The sequence below is a fragment of the Cololabis saira genome, chromosome 3, assembly GCF_033807715.1.
Source record: "Cololabis saira isolate AMF1-May2022 chromosome 3, fColSai1.1, whole genome shotgun sequence".
Lineage (NCBI taxonomy): Eukaryota > Metazoa > Chordata > Actinopteri > Beloniformes > Belonidae > Cololabis > Cololabis saira.
In genome coordinates, this window is record NC_084589.1 from 2,256,127 (window position 1) to 2,280,877 (window position 24,751).

The following is a 24,751-nucleotide window of genomic DNA, read 5'->3' on the forward strand; positions in this document are numbered from 1 at the left end:
CACCAACTAGAAAAAGAAGAGCAAACCATAAAGCTCCAGATATACTTGCAGTTCAGACCACGTACGCGACCTACAGTTCTCACTGTGGCCGCGAGTGGCGCTGGTCCCGGTCTGATACCAGCTGGTCCCGGTCTGATACCAGCTGGTCCCAGTCAGATACCAGCTGGTCCCGGTCTGATATAGATATAGAACAAAACAGCTATAGAACAAAACTATAATAGTTAGTCTCAAACATAACTTGGTGGTAGATATGCTGCTATAGGCTTATGCTGCAGGGGGGCACCGACATTACCCGGGGGGCGGTGCCTCTCACCCTTCTTCTCCTCTCCTTTTCCCTGCCTCTCTTCTCCATTACCATTTTTATTTATTATAAATATCTCATAGCTATCTTTTTGTCCATCGTCCCTGTAGTTTCTTGTGCCGGCCCCCCTTTTTTCTCTTTTGTGCATGTTTGCAGGCCGGAGCTTCGGGAGCTGCGTTCTGGCCTGTGTTCCCGCACACCCCCCCCCCCACCCCCCCATCCCCGGTCATCCCGTTGCTGCTTCCACCTGCCTACGTGGATGTCTGCTGTTGCGGCTTCCGCCTGCCTGCACCCCAGCCCCTTGAAAACTTGTAGAAAACTTGTTTGTTGTTCTAATCTGTTACTGCTACTACCGCTACTACTAAATATTTAATCACTTTTCCAACTGTTGCTCTGCTTACTGCCCCCTATCGGTCACCGCCGGTACGACGCGCTCTCCTCGAGTACTACGCGAGCAACGCTGCGGTTGGTGGTGTACACGAACGGACGCAAGCACCAACAGCAAGTATATCTGGGGTCTAAGGAGGTCAACACAGAGGGTCAGATGGTTGCTGTGTTTGTTTACTGTTTGCATGCACAATGATGTTGGCGGTGAGCGACAAGAGACAAGTCTCCTGCCTACATTCCAAATCAACAACCTCGCAGCACTTTGTAAGGATGTAAGTACCTTTGTGTTTATGTGTACAGCCAACAACTGAGAATTTCAAATGTCTTTTGGTGTTGGACTTTAACTGCGGCTCTTGAAGACAACAATATGGAGGGTCTTCAGAACGGTTTGACTCTGTGCAGCCAGGACACGACTGTCCCAGCAATGAAATTTTGCTATGGATTTCATAAGAAGTACTGCTGTAGAAACATGGCCAGAATCTCAGGTGCCCAGTTTCTCGCAGTCGCCCTGCCTGGGACAGGTCCCAGTCAGTTCCCGCTGCTGCTTCCACCTGCCTGCTGTGTGCTGCTGACGTCCCCGACGTCTTCCATCCTTCCTTCCTTCCTTCCTTCTTTTTTCGCTTCATTCCTTCATTCCTTCCTTCCTTCCTTCCTTCCTTCCTTCCTTCCATCCTTCCTTTCCTCCCTTCCTTCCTTCCTTCCTTCCTTCCTTCCTTCCTTCCTTCCTTCCTTCCTTCCTTCCTTCCTTCCTTCCTTCCTTCCTTCCTTCCTTCCTTCCTTCCTTCATTCTTTTTTCCCTTTCTTCCTTCTTTCCTCCCTTCTTTCCTTCCTTCCTTCTTTTCTCCCCTCCTTCCTTCTTTTCTCCCTTCCTTCCTTTTCTTCCTTCCTTCTGTCCTCCCTTCTTTCCTTCCTTCCCTCTGTCCTCCCTTCTTCCCTTCCTCCTTCCTTGACCCGCAGACAGCACCAGGGTTAACACAGGCAAAATGAACCTTTTAATGATGGCAGAAAGACTCTCTTTACGTACTATATTCCATATATTTTGTTAAAGAAGATGGTTTTATAATCACATTATTATTACCCCTGGCTTTCTTTCAGTTCAAAGGTGGGAAAACTCCTGTGATCCACGTCGCCCAGTTGTCATTAAAAGTGCTGTGTCATCTCCAGACAGCAGTGATGAAAGAACTGGGATTAACAGTGTTATCAAGAGCACTATGAAACAGAGTGAAAGTTACAGGTGGGATCCTGGAGTCGTTCAGCCGTGACCCTGCTCGGACTGCTGCTGCTGGTTATTTGTGACTGAACAATATACATGTCACCTGTTGTATATGTTCTTTAACCCTTGTGCTGTCTGTATTTGGGTCAAGGAAGGAAGGAAGGAAGGAAGGAAGGAAGGAAGGAAGGAAGGAAGGAAGGAAGGAAGGAAGGAAGGAAGGAAGGAAGGGAGAAAAGGAAGGGAGAAAAGAAGGAAGGAAGGGAGAAAAGAAGGAAGGAAGGAAGGAAGGAAGGAAGGAAGGAAGGAAGGAAGGAAGGAAGGAAGGAAGGAAGGAAGGAGAGAGCAGGAGGAAAGAAGGAAGGAAGGGAGAAAAGAAGGAAGGAAGGAAAGACGGAAGGAAGGAAGGAAGGAAGGAAGGAAGGAAGGAAGGAAGGAAGGAAGGAAGGAAGGAAGGAAGGAAGGAAGGAAGGGAGAAAAGAAGGGAGGAAAGAAGGAAGGAAGGAGGGAAGGGAGAATAGAAGGAAGGAATGAAGGAAGGAAGGAGGGAAGGGAGAAAAGAAGGAAGGAATGAAGAGAGAAAAGAAGGAAGGGAGAAAAGAAGGAAGGAAGGAAGGAAGGAAGGAAGGAAGGAAGGAAGGAAGGAAGGAAGGAAGGAAGGAAGGAAGGAAGGAAGGGAAGGAAGGAAGGAAGGAAGGAAGGAAGGAAGGAAGGAAGGAAGGGAGAAAAGAGGAAGGAAGGAAGGGAGAAAAAAGGAAGGAAGGAGAGAGCAGGAGGAAAGAAGGAAGGAAGGAAGGAAGGAAGGAAGGAAGGAAGGAAGGAAGGAAGGAAGGAAGGAAGGAAGGAAGGAAGGAAGGAAGGAGGAAGGGAAGAAGGAAGGAAGGAAGGAAGGAGGAAGGGAAGAAGGAAGGAAGGAAGGGAAGAAGGAAGGAGAGAGCAGGAGGAAAGAAGGAAGGAGAATTATGTCATTTTGACCCGAAGACAGTACAAGGGTTAAAAGAGACATGTAAAAAACAAAGAAAGTTTCTTTGCTTGAACACATTTATCTAAATGTCTGAAGTGACAAATCAAACAAATGAACAGTAACAGAATCCTGTTCCTTTGTTGGACTGTCTAAGTCTGCAGACCTGGCTCTCCATGACCCGTTCAGATTAGCAGAGACTCCGATCAAACTGGATTTATCCAGCTCCTCCAGGGTCAAGCACGTTCTCCTTCAAACTCAGCCCTCCAACTCAACGTTGGACCCAGTAACAGTCAAGACTTGTTGATGCTTTGTTAAAGAACCCAGCCGTTAATAATTCACTCATCCCGGGCCGCCTCACACTTGGCTGGTAACTAAAGTTCTACAAATGCGCAATGGAGGTCACATCCTCGGAGCCAGCAGAGCAAAAACAAATGGGCAAAGAAAGCACAAATACAGGCGTGAGGTCATCAGGTTTCTGTTCTCCATCCCTACCCTGTCTCAATACTTTGTCCATTAAACTCACAAACGTAAAAAAAAAGGTCAAAAAAATCAAATATGACAAAGTGTGAACCATTTAAAGTAATGTAAAAATAAACCAACCAATGAAAGATTTCCTCCACATGAGACATCTGAAGATATATGCCTTTTCCATGTCTGCAACACACACGAGTAGTTTTTATGTCATTTTTGGCAACTTCAGGGTTATTCATCACCACGGGCGAGGTTCCTCTGAGGAGCAGTTTAACTGCATCACTGACCTCTGTCAGGGTGATGGGAACTCATTCCCCCGAGTCCTTCATCACTCCCGTCTACAAACTGCCTCATATTATGCCATTTCAAGAGTTTTTATTTTAAGCATGGCAGAGAAAGCGATGCTGCTGTTGTTGGCAGCAGCAGAAAACTCCATGAGCTGCTGTTTTGAACCCTGAAAGACTCAACATTCAGATATCGTCCAAGTCAGCACGAAAATGATCAGAAACAAGCTCCCAAAGTCAACACAGAAAAGCACCTTTACCCTACTACGTAAATGGAGAGCTGATACGGATGTAAAACAGAAACGATGGTAATAATCTCATCTTCAAACACTCAATCCTGAGTCAGCTGCTAATCCAGCTGGGTTGCCTTTAATGCCTGCAGGAATAAAAATAGCAGCCTTACTGCAGCAAAAACGTATACGATTTTCACGATTGTTCATGTCCAAGAAAAATGGAGAAAAAGGTCACAACCTACTTCTTGATCCATTTCAATTCAATTCAATTCAATTCAATTCAATTCAATTTTATTTATATAGCGTCTAATACAACAGATGTTGTCTCCAGACGCTTTCCAGAGATCCAGAACATAAACCCCCGAGCAATTATTACATAAACAATGGCAGGTAAAAACTCCCCTAGTGGGAGAAAAACCTCAAACCAAACATTGGCATGAAAAATTCCCCTTTAGGAGGGAAGAAACCTGGACCAGGACCTGGATCATAAGGGGGGACCCTCCTGCCGAAGGCCAGACTGGGGGGTCAGGGATGTCAACAGCACACAGCAGGCAGGTGGAAGCAGCAACGGGATGACCGGGTGTGGAGACCACAGGCAGGTGGAAGCAGCAGCAGGATGACCGGGGGTGGGGACCGCAGGCAGGTGGAAGCAGTAGCAGGATGACTGGGGTTGGGGGACCGCAGGCAGGTAGAAGCAGCAGCGGGATGACCGAGGGTGAGGACCGCAGGCAGGTGGAAGCAGCAGCGGGATGACTGGGGGTGGGGACCGCAGGCAGGTAGAAGCAGCAGCGGGATGACCGGGGGTGAGGACCGCAGGCAGGTGGAAGCAGCAGCGGGATGACCGGGGGTGGGGACTGCAGGCAGGTGGAAGCAGCAGCAGGATTACCGGGGGTGGGGGACCGCAGGCAGGTGGAAGCAGCAGCAGGATGACTGGGGGACCGCAGGCAGGTGGAAGCAGCAGCAGGATGACTGGGGGTGGGGGACCGCAGGCAGGTGGAAGCAGCAACGGGATGACCGGGGGTGGGGACAGCAGGCAGGTGGAAGCAGCAATGGGATGACCGGGGGTGGGGACCGCAGGCAGGTGGAAGCAGCAGCGGGATGACCGGGGGTGGGGACTGCAGGCCAGCATGCAGCTCCCGAAGCTCCGGCCCAATCAGCAAGCCCCAGGTTAGGTGCAGGGTCGGGGAAAGGTTGAGAAGGGGCAGGGCCAGGGAGAGGAGTCTTGAGGGACAGATCTCTCCCCCGCCTGACCGGGCTGTTACCCTGCCCCTCTCACTCCCACGCTGCAGGTTCCGGTGTTTTGCATTCAGAGATGCTCTTCACCACCAGCAGAGGATGCTGCACCATGTACAAAAGAGAAGAAGAAAAAAAAGAAAAGGGGGGGCCAGCACAAGAAACTACAGCGACGATGGACAAAATGATAGCTATGAGATTTTATTTATTTTTTATTTAGCCTTTATTTTACCAGGTCGGTCCCATTGAGACACAATGGTCTCTTTTACAAGGGAAGCCTGGCCAAGACAGCAGCTTTAAAACATTGAGTTTCAACAGTTAAAACAGACAGTACAGAATTACCTAAAACACCAAGTCAAACTTATATATATATATATATATATATATATAGAGAGAGAGAGAGAGATACTTATTATAAATAAAAATGGAAATGGAGAAGAGAGGAAGGGAAGAGGAGAAGAAAGGTGAGAGGCACCGCCCAGTGGATCATGTCGGTTCCATTCACTATTCCATCCATCCATCCATCCATCCATCCATCCATCCATCCATCCATCCATCCATCCATCCATCCATCCATCCATCCATCCATCCATCCATCCATCCATCCATCCATCCATCCATCTATCCATCCATCCATCCATCCATCCATCCATCAGCAGGTTGTTACAAGTCAGGTTTAGCTTCTTCAGTAACAGTGATGTTCTGGGAGAGTGAGTTACCCCCCATAAACAGTTCATATTATCCAAATTATTCTCCTCCATCTTTTCAAGAAACAAGCCAGCTAACAGACTAAGCAAAGCTTTGACTTCAGCTCTGCACCAACCACCAAAATATTCACACTAACAGTAAAAGTAAAGTTCCCAAAGAAAAGCTTTGAGGAAAACAGACTGTGAACATTAGACTTGTTTTTCTCATAACTTTACAATATTGCAGTTGCTTCTTGTGACTTTCCACAACTAGCAGGTATTTCAGAAACTCATTCTTCTCCTTGCAACTCTTCTGCTAGTCTAACTGAGCATTGTCATATAAACTAACTATCTAACACATCTTTTCCTCTTCTACAGCAGCAAAAACTACTCTCTTTGTGAAAAACTACTTACCTTGTGTGACATCAGAAATATCCTCATAATACAATCATGCAATGCAATGATAATAACCATAATATTATTTTGCCTTCATCACTTCTGGTTTGGAAAATTGGAAGTCCATAAAATAAATAATATTTACGGCGGAACTGCCTCACTTGTAATCGGCTTATATGTAATTTACATAAATCTCAGAGTCCCATGCAGCCATCCTGATTATGATATCTGAGGGTAGAACCAAGTAAACACAGACTTCATGGTCAATTGTGGCATCATGGGAAGAAGACCTGCAACTGCTGGCAGGAATGAAACAAAAACAATGATGTTCAGTGACTTTTGCTGGTTAAAAATCATAAAAAATAAAGCCTACCAACAATTTATCGGTACATGTCTGGTAAATTGGAATCTCCTGATGGAATAAAAGAACTGAAATGTAAACTCTAACACAACAGGACAGGAATACTGTCATTAAATTAAACTCCATATTAGCTGCTTTTCCACTACATTTAAGTACAAAACTTAAGTACAATGGAATGCATCAAAATATCAATTAAACTCAGCTGCTAAATGACTGTGTTTCCATTAAAGCAGCACAATGTAACGTTCAGCTTTTGTTGAGTTTGGCGGCTCCTTTGGACAAAAGCGGTAGTGCTTTACCAGAAAGAACTACATTTCCCATGATGCACCAGCGCGTACTGCCGGAAAACTCCTGTCCCCGTCGCTGCATTTGTTTTGATAGTGAATGAGATAAGACGGGACGGACTTTCAAAACTACTTTTCTGTTTTCAGCGGTCGTTTGCAGGATGGATAGTGAAGAGGTAATGTATCTATTTTTGGCTAAACAATATAATATGACGATGTTGAAAATCACCAAGTTCAACTTGGTTTTATTAGTGAAGTCTCCCCCGCCCCCCGTCCTGTTTCAGACAGATAATGCACCTCAAATTACAAACTCATACGCTAGTCCAACATACTTACTGACAAAATAAAAAAATACTTTATAACCTGTGAATAAGTGAATGTTTTGCAGACCAGCCCTGCACAATTTTACAGTTCTCAGGAAAAATACTAGAAATGTTCTATACATTTTTTTGCATTGCATTCTTTCCTCTAGTGCTGTAATTCTATTCAATTGTATTATTATTTTATAAAGCTTCCTCATTGCCAATTACACAATTTTATGATCACTATTATTCTATGTGTCTGTTGTTGATATTGTCAGTAATTTTAGAATTACCAAAACCCAAGACGAATGTGAAAACATTCTAATGTTGATTCTTATTGAACATAGAACTCTACATTTACATTTGTATCATAACAATTGTGTCTCTCTTGTCGGACATCCCTCCTCGTCTTTCAGCTCACGCCAGCGAGTGAACGCCGGGACAATGTTTATTCTTGTCCGGGCATTTAGCTTGTTACTCTCCCGCTTTCTTTTTTCGCCTCCTCTGATAAAACTTTTATTTTCTTGGGTTTTTCTGCTGCTTGGGCCATGACACCAGCTTCTGCTGAGCTCTGCGCTCCACGCCCCGCCCAGCTTTGTATCCACTACGAATGGGGAAGGAGGGGGAAGTGACGTATGCCGTAAAGCAGTCAAAGCCGTAAAAATGTGTAGTTTTTTAGTGTGGCAGGGTTCCTACCATGCTCCTCAAAGTTACATAGTACCAGTGAAGGAGATACAGACCCCTCAGACCATGACAGAGGTTCATTAAACCTGTTGGAAGTTGATGTTCCATCACAATGATGATGATGATGATGAAATATTAGATTTAGCTGGAAAAGTTACACAGTACTGCTTTAAAGGAGCATGAGGCTCCTTTTAAGAAATGAGACTCTCTAGCGCCACCCTTCACCACGACGGCCGTTGGGGGTACTGCAGCCAACAGTGAAGCCGGCACGGGAGAACGGGGAGAACGCACATGCAGCGTCATGTGACGTCACATCCACAGGACAGCGCGGGAAATTCCGGCCCAGAATTGCAGCACATTTTGCAGCACACAGCCTGTTCAAGGCAACGGAGAGATATACTAGAGGAAACATTCTTTTTGGTTTGGAACGCTTCATCTGACATTAATACTAGAAAACTTAAAACGTATACGGATTTTTTTCATAAATCTTGCCACAATCCGGCCTCAAGCTCCTTTAAGTCGTGCTTTTTCACAAAGTCAGCAGGAAGTTTGCCTCTTCTGCAATACGTCCTAAGTATGATGGTGATAGATGTTCCAAAATTCCACTTTGCCAAGTTAAACTTTTTTTGTCCAACAAGTCTAGCCGTCGTGGTTCTAATTAAAAAAAGGCATGGGCATCTGCAACGAAATGTTGCAAGGTAAGTCCCTTCTATGTGGAACTGGCCACGTTTGAGGGGTTTTGGGAAGGTCATTGTCCAGTTTTATTGAGGAGCAGATGATTCAAAACCTGTACATTTTGATGAGGTGTGTGAGGTTATAACTCCTCTAGTTGGCCAGCTGCATCACCACCAAGTGAGTTTTAGTATGTCATGTGATTTGAAGACACAAAAAAGTGTTTTCATTGCAGTTTTGTTAAATATTCCTTCTTTGAATGGCCAGAAAACCACTTCATGCATATAGGACTGTCTCAGAAAATTAGAATATTGTGATAAAGTCCTTTATTTTCTGTAATGCAAAATTGTCATACATTCTGGATTCATTACAAATCATCTGAAATATTGCAAGCCTTTTATTATTATTGCTGATCATGGCTTACAGCTTAAGAAAACTCAAATATCCTATCTCAAAAGATTAGAATATTCTGGGAATCTTAATCTTAAACTGTAAACCATAATCAGCAATATTAAAATAATAAAAGGCTTGCAATATTTCAGTTGATTTGTAATGAATCCAGAATGTATGACATTTTTGTTTTTTTAATTGCATTACAGAAAATAAAGAACTTCATCACAATATTCTAATTTTCTGAGACAATCCTGTATAAAAACCTTTTTATGATACATGGGAGTTTCGGTTCAGGGGATTTTTCTTTTTTATTTGGTATATTTTCACCAACCTTGGTGATATTTTCAATTAATTTAGATAATTAATGACTTTATGACTAGTTTATGACTTCAGCCATATACGAGTCTGTATTTGCTTATTTAATCCAGTATTCGCCTCGAGGCATCCATAAGGTCATATGAGAATGCTAAAGTTTTATGTAGGTCAAGGTTGGCTTTATTATCCCCAGGGGGCAATTGGTTTTGCAGCCAGCAGCAATGATAATCAATGATAACACAACAATAAACAGTTAATATGAAGGGAATAAATATGTAAAAAGTCACCCAACATAATGAAAATTAAAGCTGCAAGCAGCGATGAACGGGCCCTCCACCCTTGTGCAGGTTCAGGCTGCAGTGGAAGCTTGTATGACCTGCATGTAGATTCTTCAGGCCTGGACATTTAGTGGATGAAACCACCCATGACTCTCTATATCAAACCATTCAAAAGTTATGGCAGAAAGCAGAACTATCAAATATCGACCAATCAGATGAAGGGGCGGGGCTAATTTGCAGCAAATATGTTCAAGGACTCAAAACCGAGTCTGATGACACCACCCACGAGTCTTTATGTCAAACCATACAAATGTTATGGCAGAAAATCGGAACTATCACATATCGACCAATCAGAAGAAGGGGCGGGGCTAATTCAGGCCAATGAAGGTCAAGGATTCAATACTGAGTCCGATGACACCACCCACGAGTCTTTATGTCAAACCCTTCAAAAGTTATGGCAGAGAAAGGTTTTCTAGGGGGCACTGTTGAGCAATATTGCTACGTCAATGCAAACCATTAAATATCAAAATTTTTCACCAGGCCTGTCTTGCGTGCAAAATTTGGTGACTTTTGGGGCACGTTTAGGGGGAAAAAAGGGCCTCCTTTCGTCAGAAGAAAGAAAGAATAATACAAAATTCCTACAGATACAATGGGGCCTTCGCACTGTAAGTGCTCGGGTCCTAATAAGAATACAAATAATCATAATAATTATCTTGAACTAAGCGTGAAGTAAAATTAGGCACCCCCTCAGTGCTTCCATAGGAATCAAGGGGCTGATTGCTGTCTGCAAGTTGCTGCACAATTGACTTACGTACACAAGCCAAGAACCAGGAATGTGGAAATGAACTCATATTCACCTTTGATTAGAAATATTGGTTTCTGTTCTTTTTTCAACATGCTTGGCTCAGCTGTGGATGATTGGGGCACAGCCAAAAAAAATCTGGATAGCTTCAAACACTCTTATTTCCACTCAATATCCTTCAAATTGGAAAAAAAAAACGTACCCAGAGGGATGGAGAAAGACAGATTGAACAGGAGGCCAGTCTTGGTGTAAATCTGTCAAAGTTGGCCCATCCCCCGAGTCCAAGTCTATTAATCACTGACAGCTGGAACACTGTGATCAAGCTCTTCTTTCTTACTTTATTTGTCAAGAGGACAACAATTCATTGTGTAGGTTTCTGCTAGTAAATGAGATGGTTCAACTAATTTCACATTCATTTACAGGGCATTTCCTTTCAGCTGTCATCCCTCCTTCTAACACCGTTCTTTTCTTCATCACAGTAACCATCAGTGTTTGGTATTCACATTTAAACCTTAACCCTTGTGCTGTCTTCAGGTCAAGGAAGGAGGAAGAGAAGAAGGGAGGAAAGAAGGAAAGACGGAAGGACGGAAGGGAGAAAATAAGGAAGGAAAGAAGGAAGGAAGGAAGGAAGGAAGGAAGGAAGGAAGGAAGGAAGGAAGGAAGGAAGGAAGGAAGGAAAGGAAGGAAGGAAGGAAGGAAGGAAGGGAAGAAGGAAGAAGAGAGCAGGAGGAAAGAAGGAAGCAAGGCAAAAAAGAAGGAAGGAAGGAAGGAAGGAAGGAAGGAAGGAAGGAAGGAAGGAAGGAAGGAAGGAAGGAAGGAAGGAAGGAAGGAAGGAAGGAAGGAAGGAAAGAGGAAGGGAAGAAGGAAGGAGAGAGCAGGAGGAAAGAAGGAAGGAAGGGAAAAAAGAAGAAAGGAAGGAAAGAAGGAAGGAAGGGAGAAAACAAGGAAAGAAGGAAGGAAGGGAGAAAAGAGGAAGCGAAGAAGGAACGAAGGGAGAAACGAGGAAGGGAGAAGGAAGGAGAGAGCAGGAGGAAAGATGGAAGGAAGGGAGAAAAGAGGAAGGGAAGAAGGAAGGAGAGATCAGGAGGAAAGAAGGAACAGGATAATTAGGTCATTTTGACCCGAATACAGTACCAGGGTTGAGTTGGTGTTGCTTTGGCTCAGAATCATGAACTCTTAGCGAGAGATCATTCTCACATGAGAAGAATAATGAACTAGTAATATTAAGTAGTTTTTCTAAGTGGGTCCAGTTCTGTTCCCTGAACTGCTACAATATCTGTCTAACTGGTTATTATAAAAACCAGTTACACAACAATGAGCATCAGAATCCACCGTGATCCCCTGGGATGAGGTGATAAAACATCACAGTAACCAGATAAACTTGCAGGAGTGAGTAATCTTCTTCCAGATTAAGGCGTACACTTAAATGATGTTTTTATGTACAGTGTGTGGATTGAAGGGCAAAGAGAGAGACAATTAAACTCACTCTTAATTGACTGGAGTAGAAATGCATCAGTGCATGTAGATGACCCATGAAGGAATGTCCAGGAGCACAGCTGGAACCGTAAACTTGCTGTTCAGTGTTTGACCCCCCCCACACCCTCATTCATGGAGGTTATAAAAGAAGACTGATAGGTCCTGGTGCACATGCAAAACCTACTTTCTGTCCACATCGGTCTTAACCTTCAACGTCTTTAACAGCTGGATCGGACATGACATGATCAAATAGTGTTTTCTGAATTATTTATCACACACAATTCTCAACAATCTCTTCTACAATAACATATACACAGGATTTGGGATGTTCTTAGTCATCCAGGTAATTGTAATATTAAAATGCATTGTTTCAAGGCAGATGAGGTGGAGATAATTCCTGACATTTTTAATCCTTCAGAGCACTGTACAGTATTATACATGCAGCAACTTAAAACAAACCTGGAAAAACCTATTTTAGTCCTATGAAGACCATTTCCACCTTAAAAACACAATTCCAACATCATAAAACAACGAGAACACCACAGGAAACCATTCACAATGACCAGCAGATACATGCTACACACATTAATCTGTTACCACTCTAAAGTTGAGACTCCACAGATTATAATAGCATAAAAAATGTGAACAACTGTCTGCATTTTCCCTCCATGATGATGAGTGGCCCAGACCCCGAGGTAGCGAAGCGCACCTGAATCACGCTACGTCCTCCAACATGCGTTAGTGTTGGAATGATGTTTCATGTTGGTTAGATGTGTCCTTGTTCGGGTTGCGCCCTCTCTTCTCCACTATAGTTACGGTTGAGGTAGAGCATCGTGTTGACTGTTACACACACAGCTACACAGACATACACATCTGCTCACTCACCTACGTACTCACTCAGTTTTGGGGGACAGATAATCGCAGGAGCCTTGGTTTAATTTAGCCTCAGGGACCTGAAATGGTTGCTGCTTGTGTCTCTGCCTGTTTGTTTTTTCTCTTACAGATCTCAAAGGCTTGTGTGCTCGTTGTGCGCTTCCCTCTGTTTTTTGCGTTTTAGACTAACAGCGGAGGTCCTCGCACCCATCAGGACTGTTGGGAAGGGGGCATGGTCACTAGGCATTTTATGGTTGCTTAGCAACGCCTGTTCTGTGTCAGTTGTCAGCTGTCAGTTTCTGTTGTCAGTTGAGATTCCGTCGTGTGGAATAAAGTCCTGTTTACCAACCTCTGGAGTCTAGCCTCATCCTGCCACATTGGTGACCCCTTTTTTGAACATGTTCGAGGAAACAGAAGACATCTCGTCCTCATCTCATCAGCCTCCGCAGCCCGCAAGTTCCGCTGCGGCTTTGAGGCTGCCTGAGTTTTGGCAGGAGGACCCAGGCTCGTGGTTTGAGCATATCGAGGCGCTGTTCCATCTGCAGGGAATCACGGAAGATGATTCCCGGTATCATCTTGTCGTCGTCGCTTTGGGCCAACAGTCAACTCGGCGGCCCCTGCAGCTGCTTCGTGCGCCCCCGCGACGAGACAAGTACGCCGCGCTGATGCAGCTGCTACTCCGGAGCCTTTCCGCTTCAGAGATAGCGGACAGACTACTCTCCCTGCCGGGCTTGGGTGACAGGTCAGCGGTGGCTCTGATGGACCAGGTGCTTTTACTGCTGGGCCCGGACGATGGCGGATTCCTGTTTCCACATATTTTCCTGCGCCAACTGCCGCTGCCCGCCCGCGCAGCGCTGGCGAACTCCAGCTGCCTCGCAACGGGCGACTACCGCGGTATGGCTGAGGAAGCGGACCGAGTCCTGCTCGCTACCCGGAGTTTGGCCGTTCACCACGTTGCAACAAACCCCCAGCGATCGACGTCGGAGGACGCGGACCCAGCGGTGGTGGCTGCAGTGAATACCCGGAGACGACGCGGGACAGATCTGTTTTTCTTCCATCAATGTTTCGGCGCCGAGGCGAGACGCTGCGTCCCTCCGTGTCAGTTCAAGCCGCCGGGAAACCGGCGCTCAGTAGCAGCTGTGGGTGTCGGCGGTCAAGGTGAGCTGCTATTCATTGCAGACTCTGTGTCAGGGAAACATTTCCTGGTGGACTCTGGCCCCCAGCTGAACCTCCTATCGCCCGTCTAGATCCCTTTTTAATTCTCTCCTCAGCCACCAGGTTTATGAACATCTGCACCTCCGAGTTGGATCATGAAACAGACTTTTGCTGCCGTTGCTGGTCGAATAAAATAAACAAGAAACCGTCAGAGTCTCTTTCTCTGATTTCCTCCTCCTGACTCAGACGTCTGACTCCCAACCCCACGACCAATCGGTGGCCTGTAGTGTGATGATGTCAGATACAGATACAGCCCGACTCAGCCGCTTAGAACCTCGGCAGAATAGTTACAGAAAAAGTATCAACTCGGCACGCCTCCACCCGCCTCCACCCCTAGAGGAGAAGCGCAAAACCGAGGCGAGTCGAGTCGGGCTGAGCAGGTACTAGGGTAAAAGCGGCAAATGTCTTTCTTGATGTTACCACATTTGTTTTAGGCTGATGGCTCACCTCAGCTCACCCACTCTGTAGACAATAAAGTCCGTGTTCACGCCGTCTCCAGGATTGTTTCCATAGTGTTCTTCTTTTGGGATTTTTCCGACAATCCCAAGACTGCCATAATTTCCTCGCCTTGTATGTCTTCTCCCATCCATGTTGTGAAAAGTCCTTATGTGTGTACCCCCCTTTAGTTTGTGTATAAAACAGTTATTTCCAAAGGGTTCCTGTACTTTTTTTTGCCACTATATGTACTATGCTTTAACAGGGGTCTGAAACATAAAAAGGTGTGAAAACTTTCCTCTGGCACTCTGCATGAACTGGATAAAGCTCTACTGTTAGTCAGTGTTCGAGGTCCGAGCCTTTTCTGTCCATGCATCCTCCCCTCTCGCATTTTCCTCCGTTCAACTGCTCTGCTTCTGCAAAGACATAGGCTGTTTGGATTGGTGGAGAGCTAAATTGCTCAGACTGAGCTCCGTCATGGCTCAGCTCTCCCCGAGATAATGAAATCACAATTAATGGGAAAGCTGTTGCCATTCGCTCATTTGTTCGCTCGCAAGCGGAGCAGCGGTTGGGGCTGGTGTGTGGGGGGGGGGACAGAAATCACTACAGCGACGCTCAAGTTTGGAAAAGTGCCCAACACTTCTTTTAATAGCACATGCAAAAGTTTATTGGATGCTGCAAAGAAATGCAAAATGTTGGATGACCGAATAAACGGTTTCATTAAATAGCATGCTGAGATAATTGTCTTTGGGCGATTTGGTAAATAAATCAATAATGCCTGCTGACATGCAGACAGCTGCTGGGGAGAAACACTGAAACTCTCCTGTCAACTTTGTCCTCCTACAGGACGATGTTTTAGGATAATAATAATATAATTAGGGCCCGGGCACTTACAGTGCGAAGGCCCTATTGTATCTGTAGGAGTTATTGTTTCTTGTTTTTCTTCCGACAAAATGAGGGCCTTTTTGCCCATCTAAACATGCCCCAAAAGTCACCAAAATTTGCACCAAGTCAGGCCTGGCGAAAAATGTGATATTTAATGGTTTGCATTAATGGGCGTGGCCTAACGACTCAACAGCGCCCCCTAGAAAGCTTTGTGCCTCAAGCCCCACAATACGTTTGATGTACATGCACGAAAATCGGTACACACCTGTATCATGTCGCAACTTAAAGAAAAGTATCTTGGCGCCATGGCCCAAACCGAACAGGAAGTCGGCCATTTTCAATTAATCGTGTAATTTTGGCAAAATTTATGCGATTCCTTCTGCAGTTAATGCGGCCTGAACTGTCACGTGCACCCAGGTGTGTTATGACGATAGGCATTACTTTTCTCAGTCAAAAGCGTTACCGTGGCGACGATAGACGCCAAAAAGCGCACCCCCCCCTTCATCTGATTGGTCCATATTTGACAGTCCATACTTTCCGCCATAACTTTTGAATGGTTTGACATAAAGAGTCGTGGGTGGAGCAAGATGGATTTTTCTTTTTGATGTTATGAATTCTTCAATGATAACTGTCACCTCCATCAACTGCTAACATCCATCCATCCATCCATCCATCCATCCATCCATCCATCCATCCATCCATCCATCCATCCATCCATCCATCCATCCATCCATCCATCCATCCATCCATCCATCCATCCATCCATCTTCTTCCGCTTATCCGTTCCCGGGTCGCGGGGGCAGCAGTCTCAACACGGATGCCCAGACTTCCTTCACCCCAGACACTTCCTCCAGCTCTTCCTCCATCTCTTCCTCCATCTCTTCCTCCAGCTCTTCCTCCATCTCTTCCTCCATCTCTTCCTCCAGCTCTTCCTCCATCTCTTCCTCCAGCTCTTCCTCCATCTCTTCCTCCATCTCTTCCTCCAGCTCTTCCTCCATCTCTTCCTCCATCTCTTCCTCCATCTCTTCCTCCATCTCTTCCTCCATCTCTTCCTCCAGCTCTTCCTCCATCTCTTCCTCCATCTCTTCCTCCAGCTCTTCCTCCATCTCTTCCTCCAGCTCTTCCGAGGGGAGTCCAAGGCGTTCCCAGGCCAGCAGAGAGACATAGTCTCTCCAGCGTGTCCTGGGTCTTCCCCGGGGTCTCCTCCCGGAGGGACATGCCTGGAACACCTCCCTAGGGAGGAGGGACATGCCTGGAACACCTCCCTAGGGAGGAGGGACATGCCTGGAACACCTCCCTAGGGAGGCGTCCAGGAGGCATCCGGTACAGATACCCAAGCCACCTCAGCTGACTCCTCTCAATGTGAAGGAGCAGCGGCTCGACTCCGAGCTCCTCCCGGGTGACCGAACTCCTCACCCTATCTCTAAGGGAGCGTCCAGCCACCCTGCGGAGGAAACTCATCTCTAAGGGAGCGTCCAGCCACCCTGCGGAGGAAACTCATCTCTAAGGGAGCGTCCAGCCACCCTGGGGAGGAAACTCATCTCTAAGGGAGCGTCCAGCCACCCTGGGGAGGAAACTCATCTCTAAGGGAGCGTCCAGCCACCCTGGGGAGGAAACTCATCTCTAAGGGAGCGTCCAGCCACCCTGCGGAGGAAACTCATCTCTAAGGGAGCGTCCAGCCACCCTGCGGAGGAAACTCATCTCTAAGGGAGCGTCCAGCCACCCTGGGGAGGAAACTCATCTCTAAGGGAGCGTCCAGCCACCCTGCGGAGGAAACTCATCTCTAAGGGAGCGTCCAGCCACCCTGCGGAGGAAACTCATCTCGGCCGCTTGTATCCGCGATCGCGTCCTTTCGGTCACTACTCAAAGTTCATGACCATAGGTCAGGGTAGATGCGTAGATTGACCGGTAAATTGAGAGTTTCACCTTTCGACTCAGCTCCCTCTTCACCACGACGGTCCGGTACATCCACCGCACTGGACCGTCGTGGTGAAGAAGGAGCTGAGTCACCTCAATCAACTGCTAACATGAAAATTCTAATTAAGCAAAAGAAAACATAATCTTTGTGTAGTGATTGAATCTGTTTTTGATGGATTTGTACCTTTCACTCACAATAAGATGGATGTAAAATCACCGACACTCGAATTGTCAATATACCTTTTTCTTTTTTCCATGACGGTCAAAGGTAGAGAGCTTGGAAGCGGTGCAACGGTGACGATGTGTAACCGTGGTAACAGGGGGATAAACTTCGTTAACCCAGTGACTGCAGTCAATATATAATTTAGCATTGCTGGGGGGCGACGCAGCGCTGAGCAGCATGAAGCTCTGGCCGGCTAAGATAGTCCCCACATGAAATACATATATTTCCTTGAAAAGAAAGAGTGAAAACGGACCCTTGGGCTTCTCATAATGTGGCTCTCCAATATGTGCTGTGAAGTGAAAATTTTAACCACCCAAAAACCACTCACAACCGAAAAGACAATTTCTGTTAATATCCCGGCAACAGTTGTCACAAAATAATACATTTTACTCTCTAAGTCAATGCATGTCTTGGATAAAATTGTAAATTCATAACCATTATCTCAGTGGAAGAAAGAAACTCATGTAATACATATTATATATGTGCTTTGGTGTTTTATAAGACTCCAGGGATGCATTTTTGTCATTCCTGTCTTTTAATACAATTAATTTAACTCAAGGCAAAGGGGAATAAAAGTTTGACATGCAATTACATCATCTCTGTTTTGCGTGGGGGACGTGATGGGGCTGCGTGATGCAGCTAGCTGAGTGTGTGTGCTCGGCTGATTGAGCTGAGCTTCTCCAGAGTGCTTTACAATGCAAAGGCTCATTACGGCGACAAAACTAAAACAAACTGCACAGTAGGGTTCACTGGTTACCTGATACTGGTTGGCCTTGGCAAGCTCCTGGTTGGCTGACTCCACGTTGGATGACGCCGTCTGAATGTAATCTTCAATACTATCTGAGGAAACAAAGAACATTACGAGTCACTTTCCGTACAGTTTCACAGCTGTGCACGACAGCAACACATCACACTCTGATTTCACGCTTTAATAAATGTGCAAATCACCACAACACAAAAGGATACCAATAAATTCAGTCATTAAAAAAACTAAACAAAACTGGAATTTATAAATAAGCGCACACACTGATACAAATATTGTGCTTGATCTACTTAAAAAAAATAAGTAAACTTTTTGCATGAGATTATTATGTAGATCAAGAAAGACTAGTCTTTGTATAAACTACTTCATTTTTTGTATGTAAATAATACATTTTGCAAGTACAGTCAACTTAATTGTGTTAAGTTTACTTTATTTATCAAAATTAAGTTGACTTTACTTGCAAATGAATTTTGTACATACTAAAAATTAAGTAGTTTATACAAAGACTAGTCTTTCTTGAGCTGCATAAAAATCTCATGCAAAAAATTTGCCTTCATTTTTTTAAAGTAGATCAAGGGAGATATTTTTTACTGTAGTTGTTCTACTTAAACACATATACGGAGTATTAGGGCCATGCAGGAGAAAAATATTTGAGAGGGGAAGATTATTTTTTTTATTGTGTACTTCGAGAAAAAAGTCGAAATGTCGAGATTAATGTTGAAATACAATTTCAAGAATAAAGTTGAAATTTCGTGAATAAAGTCGGAGTTTCGAGAATAAAGTTGAAATACAATTTCGTGAATAAAGTCAAAATTTCGTGAATAAAGTCGAAATTTCGAGAAAAAAGTCGAAATGTCAGGATTAATGTTGAAATAGAATTTCAAGAATAAAGCCGCAATTTCGTGAACAAAGTCGGGACTTCGAGAATAAAGTTGAAATACATTTCAACTTCTTTCTCGAAATTAGACTTCAACATTATTCTCGACATTTCGACTTTTTTCTCGAAGTGCATAATGAAAAAAAAACCTTCCTCCTCCAAGATATTATTTTTATTTTTTTCCTGTCTGGCTCTAATAGTCTTCCGTACAAATAAAACATGTTTCATCTAAACGTTGGATAGATTAAAATTGTTAAAGGAAAGGTAAATAGAACAAGATCATTGCTTGTTGTTTGTGTGTAAATGTAAAGATTACTGGGATTACAGAAATACTGTTGGTTAAGGAAAAAATGCACAATGTCTTGTTTTTTGAACAAATGCAGATTAAGTTCAAAACTAGATGTATTCATGTAAAGCAACAAACTTCATTTTTAATTGTTAATATCACAGATTTAAATATGTTATATTTACATGCGCTTAGATTTATTTTTTTCAGTGCAAGGATGCTGTGAAAGTCAACTTTCTTTAGTCTTTCCCTGAAAAACTGCAAAAGAACTGAATGTCTTCAGGACTAAATGCACAGTCATCACAGATAAGGGATTTACTTTTTGTCCCCCATTGTTAAACCTTTTCTCGAGAAGTTATGTCTCTATTAACCAAACTATCTATCTATCTTCTATTACTTCTAGGAGCAACATAAACGCCTTCTGGATTACATTCCAGAGCAATTACCTTCATCAGAGTCAGCAGGTGGGGGGGACGGGCGTAAAAGCATCTAAACTAGAAATGAGTTGCAATTATATACCAACAAACATGTTTGCTCTTGCAATTTAGTTGTATAGGGACATCAATTTTAGGAGACAAGATAACAGGCAGTTGTACTGTCGATTATAATGAGATAATTTCTCTAGCTGTCAGTGTTAAACTGCCTGAGTATCTGCAAACCCTGTTCCACGCGGATGTTAATCATCAGCTATGTCTGCAACCTAAAGGTAAACCCTTTTAGAGAGGTTTGTGTTTAGCTCTAGGCCTAGTCATCAGTCACATGTCTATACTCGTTTAATCCAATGCCGGGTTACCAGGGTCTGCTGGACCCCATCGAGGAATGGGTGATATTTTACCGTTCACGATAAACCGTCAAAAACGATAAATTCCCGTTGGTGACGTTTTTGTGTAAAGCTGATTTATGGATCAGCTTTATGGATTATTTATGGATCTGTGTTAAATAAAGGAAGGAAGGAAGGAAGGAAGGAAGGAAAGAAGGAAGGACAGAGAAACTTGTAACAGGCAATGCTATTAGAATACGAAGCAAACAGTTCATCTTGGGGAAAACATCTCCGTCGCAGGAGTCTAACTTCAATAATGGACGGGAAGTCATGTCCGCCGTCCACCTTCCGTATGATTAGTTGCCTAAAAACAGTCAATTCAAGGTCCTCTAAATCAAGTCCATAATGCCTGCTCGGCGCATGCAATATGTCCAGCTGGCAAAACGCGTCTGATACGGGCAGCAGGGAGGCCGCAGCCTTCATTATTCCATAAGAGTCACTCTGAAAACGGTTGGTCAATTCCATCAGCTGTCTGTCAGGGATCAGAATCCACAAGGACTGTAAATCAGAATTACTCCTGACCGGTGCACACCTGCCCACTGTAGAGGCCACGGGCCAGTCAGCAAACTTTGTGGCTATGTGTGTGTGTGTGTGTGTGTGTGTGTGTGTGTGTATGCGTGTGTGTGTGTGCGTGTGTGTGTGTGTGTGTGTGTGTGTGTGTGCGTGTGTGTGTGTGTTTGTGTGTGTGTGTGTGTGTGTGTGTGTGTATATGTCTGTGTGGCTATGTGTGTGTTTGTGTTTGTGTGTGTATATGTCTGTGTGGCTGTGGATGTGTGTGTGTGTGTGTGTGTGTGTGTGTGTGTGTGTATGTGTGTGTGTGTGTGTGTATGTCTGTGTGGCTATGTGTGTGTTTGTGTTTGTGTGTGTATGTGTGTGTATATGTCTGTGTGTGTGTGTGGCTGTATGTGTGTGTGTGTGTGTGTGTGTGTGTGTGTGTGTGTGTGTGTGTGTGTGTGTGTGTGAGCATGTATATGTATGTGTGGCTATGTGTGTGTGTGTGTGTATGCATATGTGTGGCTATGTGTGTGTGTGTGTGTATGTATGCATGTATGAACATATGTATATGTGTGTGTGTACGTGTGTGTATATATCTATGTGGCTACGTGTATGTATGCGTGTGGGTATGTGTGTGTGTTTGTGTGTGTGTGTGTGTGTGTGTGTGTGTGTGTGTGTGTGTGTGTGTGTGTGTGTGTGTGTAATAATCCTATCAAAGCTCCACCTGAAGTGTATCTATAGTGGAGCAGGCAGCTTTCTGTTTCGTGCGCCTGCTACATCCCAGTTCTGCACATCATTTTTCTTCATGATGTCATCAGTTAGTCTGATTATTTTCTCGAATTGAGTTATTCCTCAAAGTAGCAAAAGTTTCTTTGAGGCCCTCAATCATGTGGATGCAGTCAGTCATTGACACAGATGGGGACTGTAGGCTTTTTGTCGCAAAATCACTTGCACTGAACAGCTTAGAAAATGCAACAAGAAGAAATATGAATCTTTTGGTCTGTACTTGTTGCAGGAGAGACTGAGCCCTCCGCAAACGCACTCAGTGTTTCTAATATGACATCATACAATGTTAAAACTCGGCTCACAGACTCTGATTTTGAACTCCACCTAATATCTGTGGAGCACAAGCTCCAGGCGCGGCCCGTCGGGATGAAGCTCTTCTTGGATTTGCAGAAATCGCGCGTGTCTGTTGGCTCCGGTCATGAAATGATGCAGTGAATTCACAACATCAAAAAAAGGGGCCACAGTGGGAGACACTTTTGAAGCTGTCGAAAGAACCAGATTTAGCCGGTGGGAGTGGCAGTTACATACACTAGGGGTGTAACAATATATCGTGCCACGAAATTTTGCGATACAAAAACGTCACGAAACGTGTCGTGGAGGTGACAAACTGTATCACGATATTGGATTATTAGTGACACGGCCCCCGGCCAGAGGCACGACTCCTCCAAAGCTATGCAATAGCAAGGAGGAGTACTATTGTTATTCTGCGGGTTTATTATTCCTCTTCCGGACAGATTTCGGTTCGCTACTCCTCCTAGAGCTTTGAGAAAACGCGAAAAGTAAAAACGTAGAAACGTGCGTCTTAATCGGGAATCGTGTGCTATGACTTTTATAAGCAATTGGCGTGCACGTTTTTGCGCAACGTGCACAAACGTGCGCGCTAAAACCCATCCGGAATGCATTGGGAGAAGTTTGGGGCCTCACCACTCGCACACCGTTACTCGAAAAATTCTGAACCAAATTAGAAAGTTGTAGGCCCTGAATTTAACTACAGTCCTGTGGATTTTCAGAGCGATGGCATAAATAGTTTTTGCACGAAGTGCAAAAACATTTCCAAATTTCACAAACTAATGGGGAGATTTTCCCATGTAAGTGAATGGGGCAGCATTTCACACTGTGGCTGGAAGGAGGTTGGAAAAACTCAAAATTCACCTTTTTTCTGAGTCACGTATCTTTGTCATACTTGCACGTAGAAACGTCATTCAAACTTCAAAACGGAGGAAAACTTCTCTTCTCTCTCTGAACCTGGAACAGTTTTTTCCTCAAATGTACACTTTTCAAGATATGAGCGCTCAAGCGAGGACTGGAAATCACTTTTTTTCAAATCTAGAGCACAGGAGTCAGTTCGCTAGAGTGTAGTTAGACTGAAAAAAAAACATGATTTCTTATTTGTAACTCGAGGTCACAGCCAAACCGTAAAAGGTAGACAGATAATTTTTGGTCAGAATATAGACATAGGTGTTGTGATTCATAAAATGTGACTTTGACAGGCGTGGTGTGTACAAAATTTTAACGGGGGGCCCAACAGACACGCCAATTCCTGTCTCTCTCTCCATTGAGTCCCATGTTAAATTAAGTTTTCTTCAAAAAAATCTCATTTTTGTTTTCGAATTGCCGTTACTAACACATTTTAAGAAATATCTGTATGAAAATAACATTTAGAGAATCTGCTAGGTTATCTGTTTCTCAAAATGTTTTCATTTTTCTGCTAAGAGCTACGGTTTGATGACAAAGTGGAGTGATTTGAGGTTTGTCACAACCGAAAATATAGCTGAGTCATTACCTCTGTATATATAGTAGTAAGCTTCTGAAGTTTCTAGAAGCTTCTCTGTTCTGATGACTCATCCCCCCCGCAGGCTTCTGGGTCATGTGACCCAGGACTGGTCGCATGACTCAGTCAGTACAGACTTAATATAATATAACCTGGAAAATGGAGAAATCTGAACCCTGACCTTCATCATCCTCTACCTTCACCATCATCTACCTTCATCATCCTCTACCTTCATCATCCTCTACCTTCATCATCCTCCTCTACCTTCATCATCCTCTACCTTCATCATCCTCCTCTACCTTCATCATCCTCTACCTTCATCATCCTCTACCTTCATCATCCTCTACCTTCATCATCCTCTACCTTCACCATCCTCTACCTTCATCATCCTCTACCTTCATCATCCTCCTCTACCTTCATCATCCTCCTCTACCTTCATCATCCTCTACCTTCATCATCCTCCTCTACCTTCATCATCCTCTACCTTCATCATCCTCCTCTACCTTCATCATCCTCTACCTTCATCATCCTCTACCTTCATCATCCTCTACCTTCATCATCCTCCTCTACCTTCATCCTCCTCTACCTTCATCATCCTCTACCTTCATCATCCTCCTCTACCTTCATCATCCTCCTCTACCTTCATCATCCTCTACCTTCATCATCCTCCTCTACCTTCATCATCCTCTACCTTCATCATCCTCCTCTACCTTCATCATCCTCTACCTTCATCATCCTCTACCTTCATCATCCTCTACCTTCATCCTCCTCTACCTTCATCATCCCTCCCTCCATCCATCCATCCATCATCCCTCCATCCATCCATCATTCATCCATCATCCATCCATCCATCATCCCTCCATCCATCCATCATCCCTCCATCCATCCATCATCCATCCATCCATCATCCCTCCATCCATCCATCATCCATCCATCATCCACCCATCATCCATCCATCCCTCCATCCATCTATCATCCATCCATCCATCATCCATCCATCATCCACCCATCATCCATCCATCCCTCCATCCATCCATCATCCATCATTCATCCATCCATCATCCATCCATCCATCATCCATCCATCCATCATCCATCCATCATCCATCCATCCATCCATCATCCATCCATCCATCCATCCATCATCCATCCATCCATCATCCATCCATCATCCATCCATCCATCCATCATCCACCCATCATCCATCCATCCCTCCATCCATCCATCCATCCATCCATCATCCATCCATCATCCATCCATCCATCATCCATCCATCCATCATCCATCCATCATCCATCCATCCATCATCCATCCATCCATCATCCATCCATCATCCATCCATCCATCATCCATCCATCCATCATCCATCATCCCTCCATCCATCCCTCCATCCATCCATCATCCATCCATCATCCATCCCTCCAACCATCCATCCCTCCATCCATCCCTCCATCCTTCCATCATCCATCCATCCATCATCCATCCATCCATCCATCATCCATCCATCATCCCTCCATCCTTCCATCATCCATCCATCATCCATCCATCCATCCATCATCCATCCATCATCCATCCCTCCAACCATCCATCCCTCCATCCATCCCTCCATCCTTCCATCATCCATCCATCCATCATCCATCCATCCATCCATCATCCATCCATCATCCCTCCATC

At 44.6% G+C, this 24,751-nt stretch overlaps 1 protein-coding gene across 1 annotated transcript in view; it reads right to left on the reverse strand.

The window, feature by feature from the left end:
* Positions 1–24,751, reverse strand: part of tsnare1 (T-SNARE Domain Containing 1) — a 190,405-nt gene that overhangs the window by 33,451 nt on the left and 132,203 nt on the right. The window contains exon 9 of the mRNA XM_061714611.1: positions 18,038–18,120. Within this exon, the coding sequence (XP_061570595.1) occupies positions 18,038–18,120 (83 nt within the window). The remainder of the gene's footprint in view (positions 1–18,037; positions 18,121–24,751) is intronic.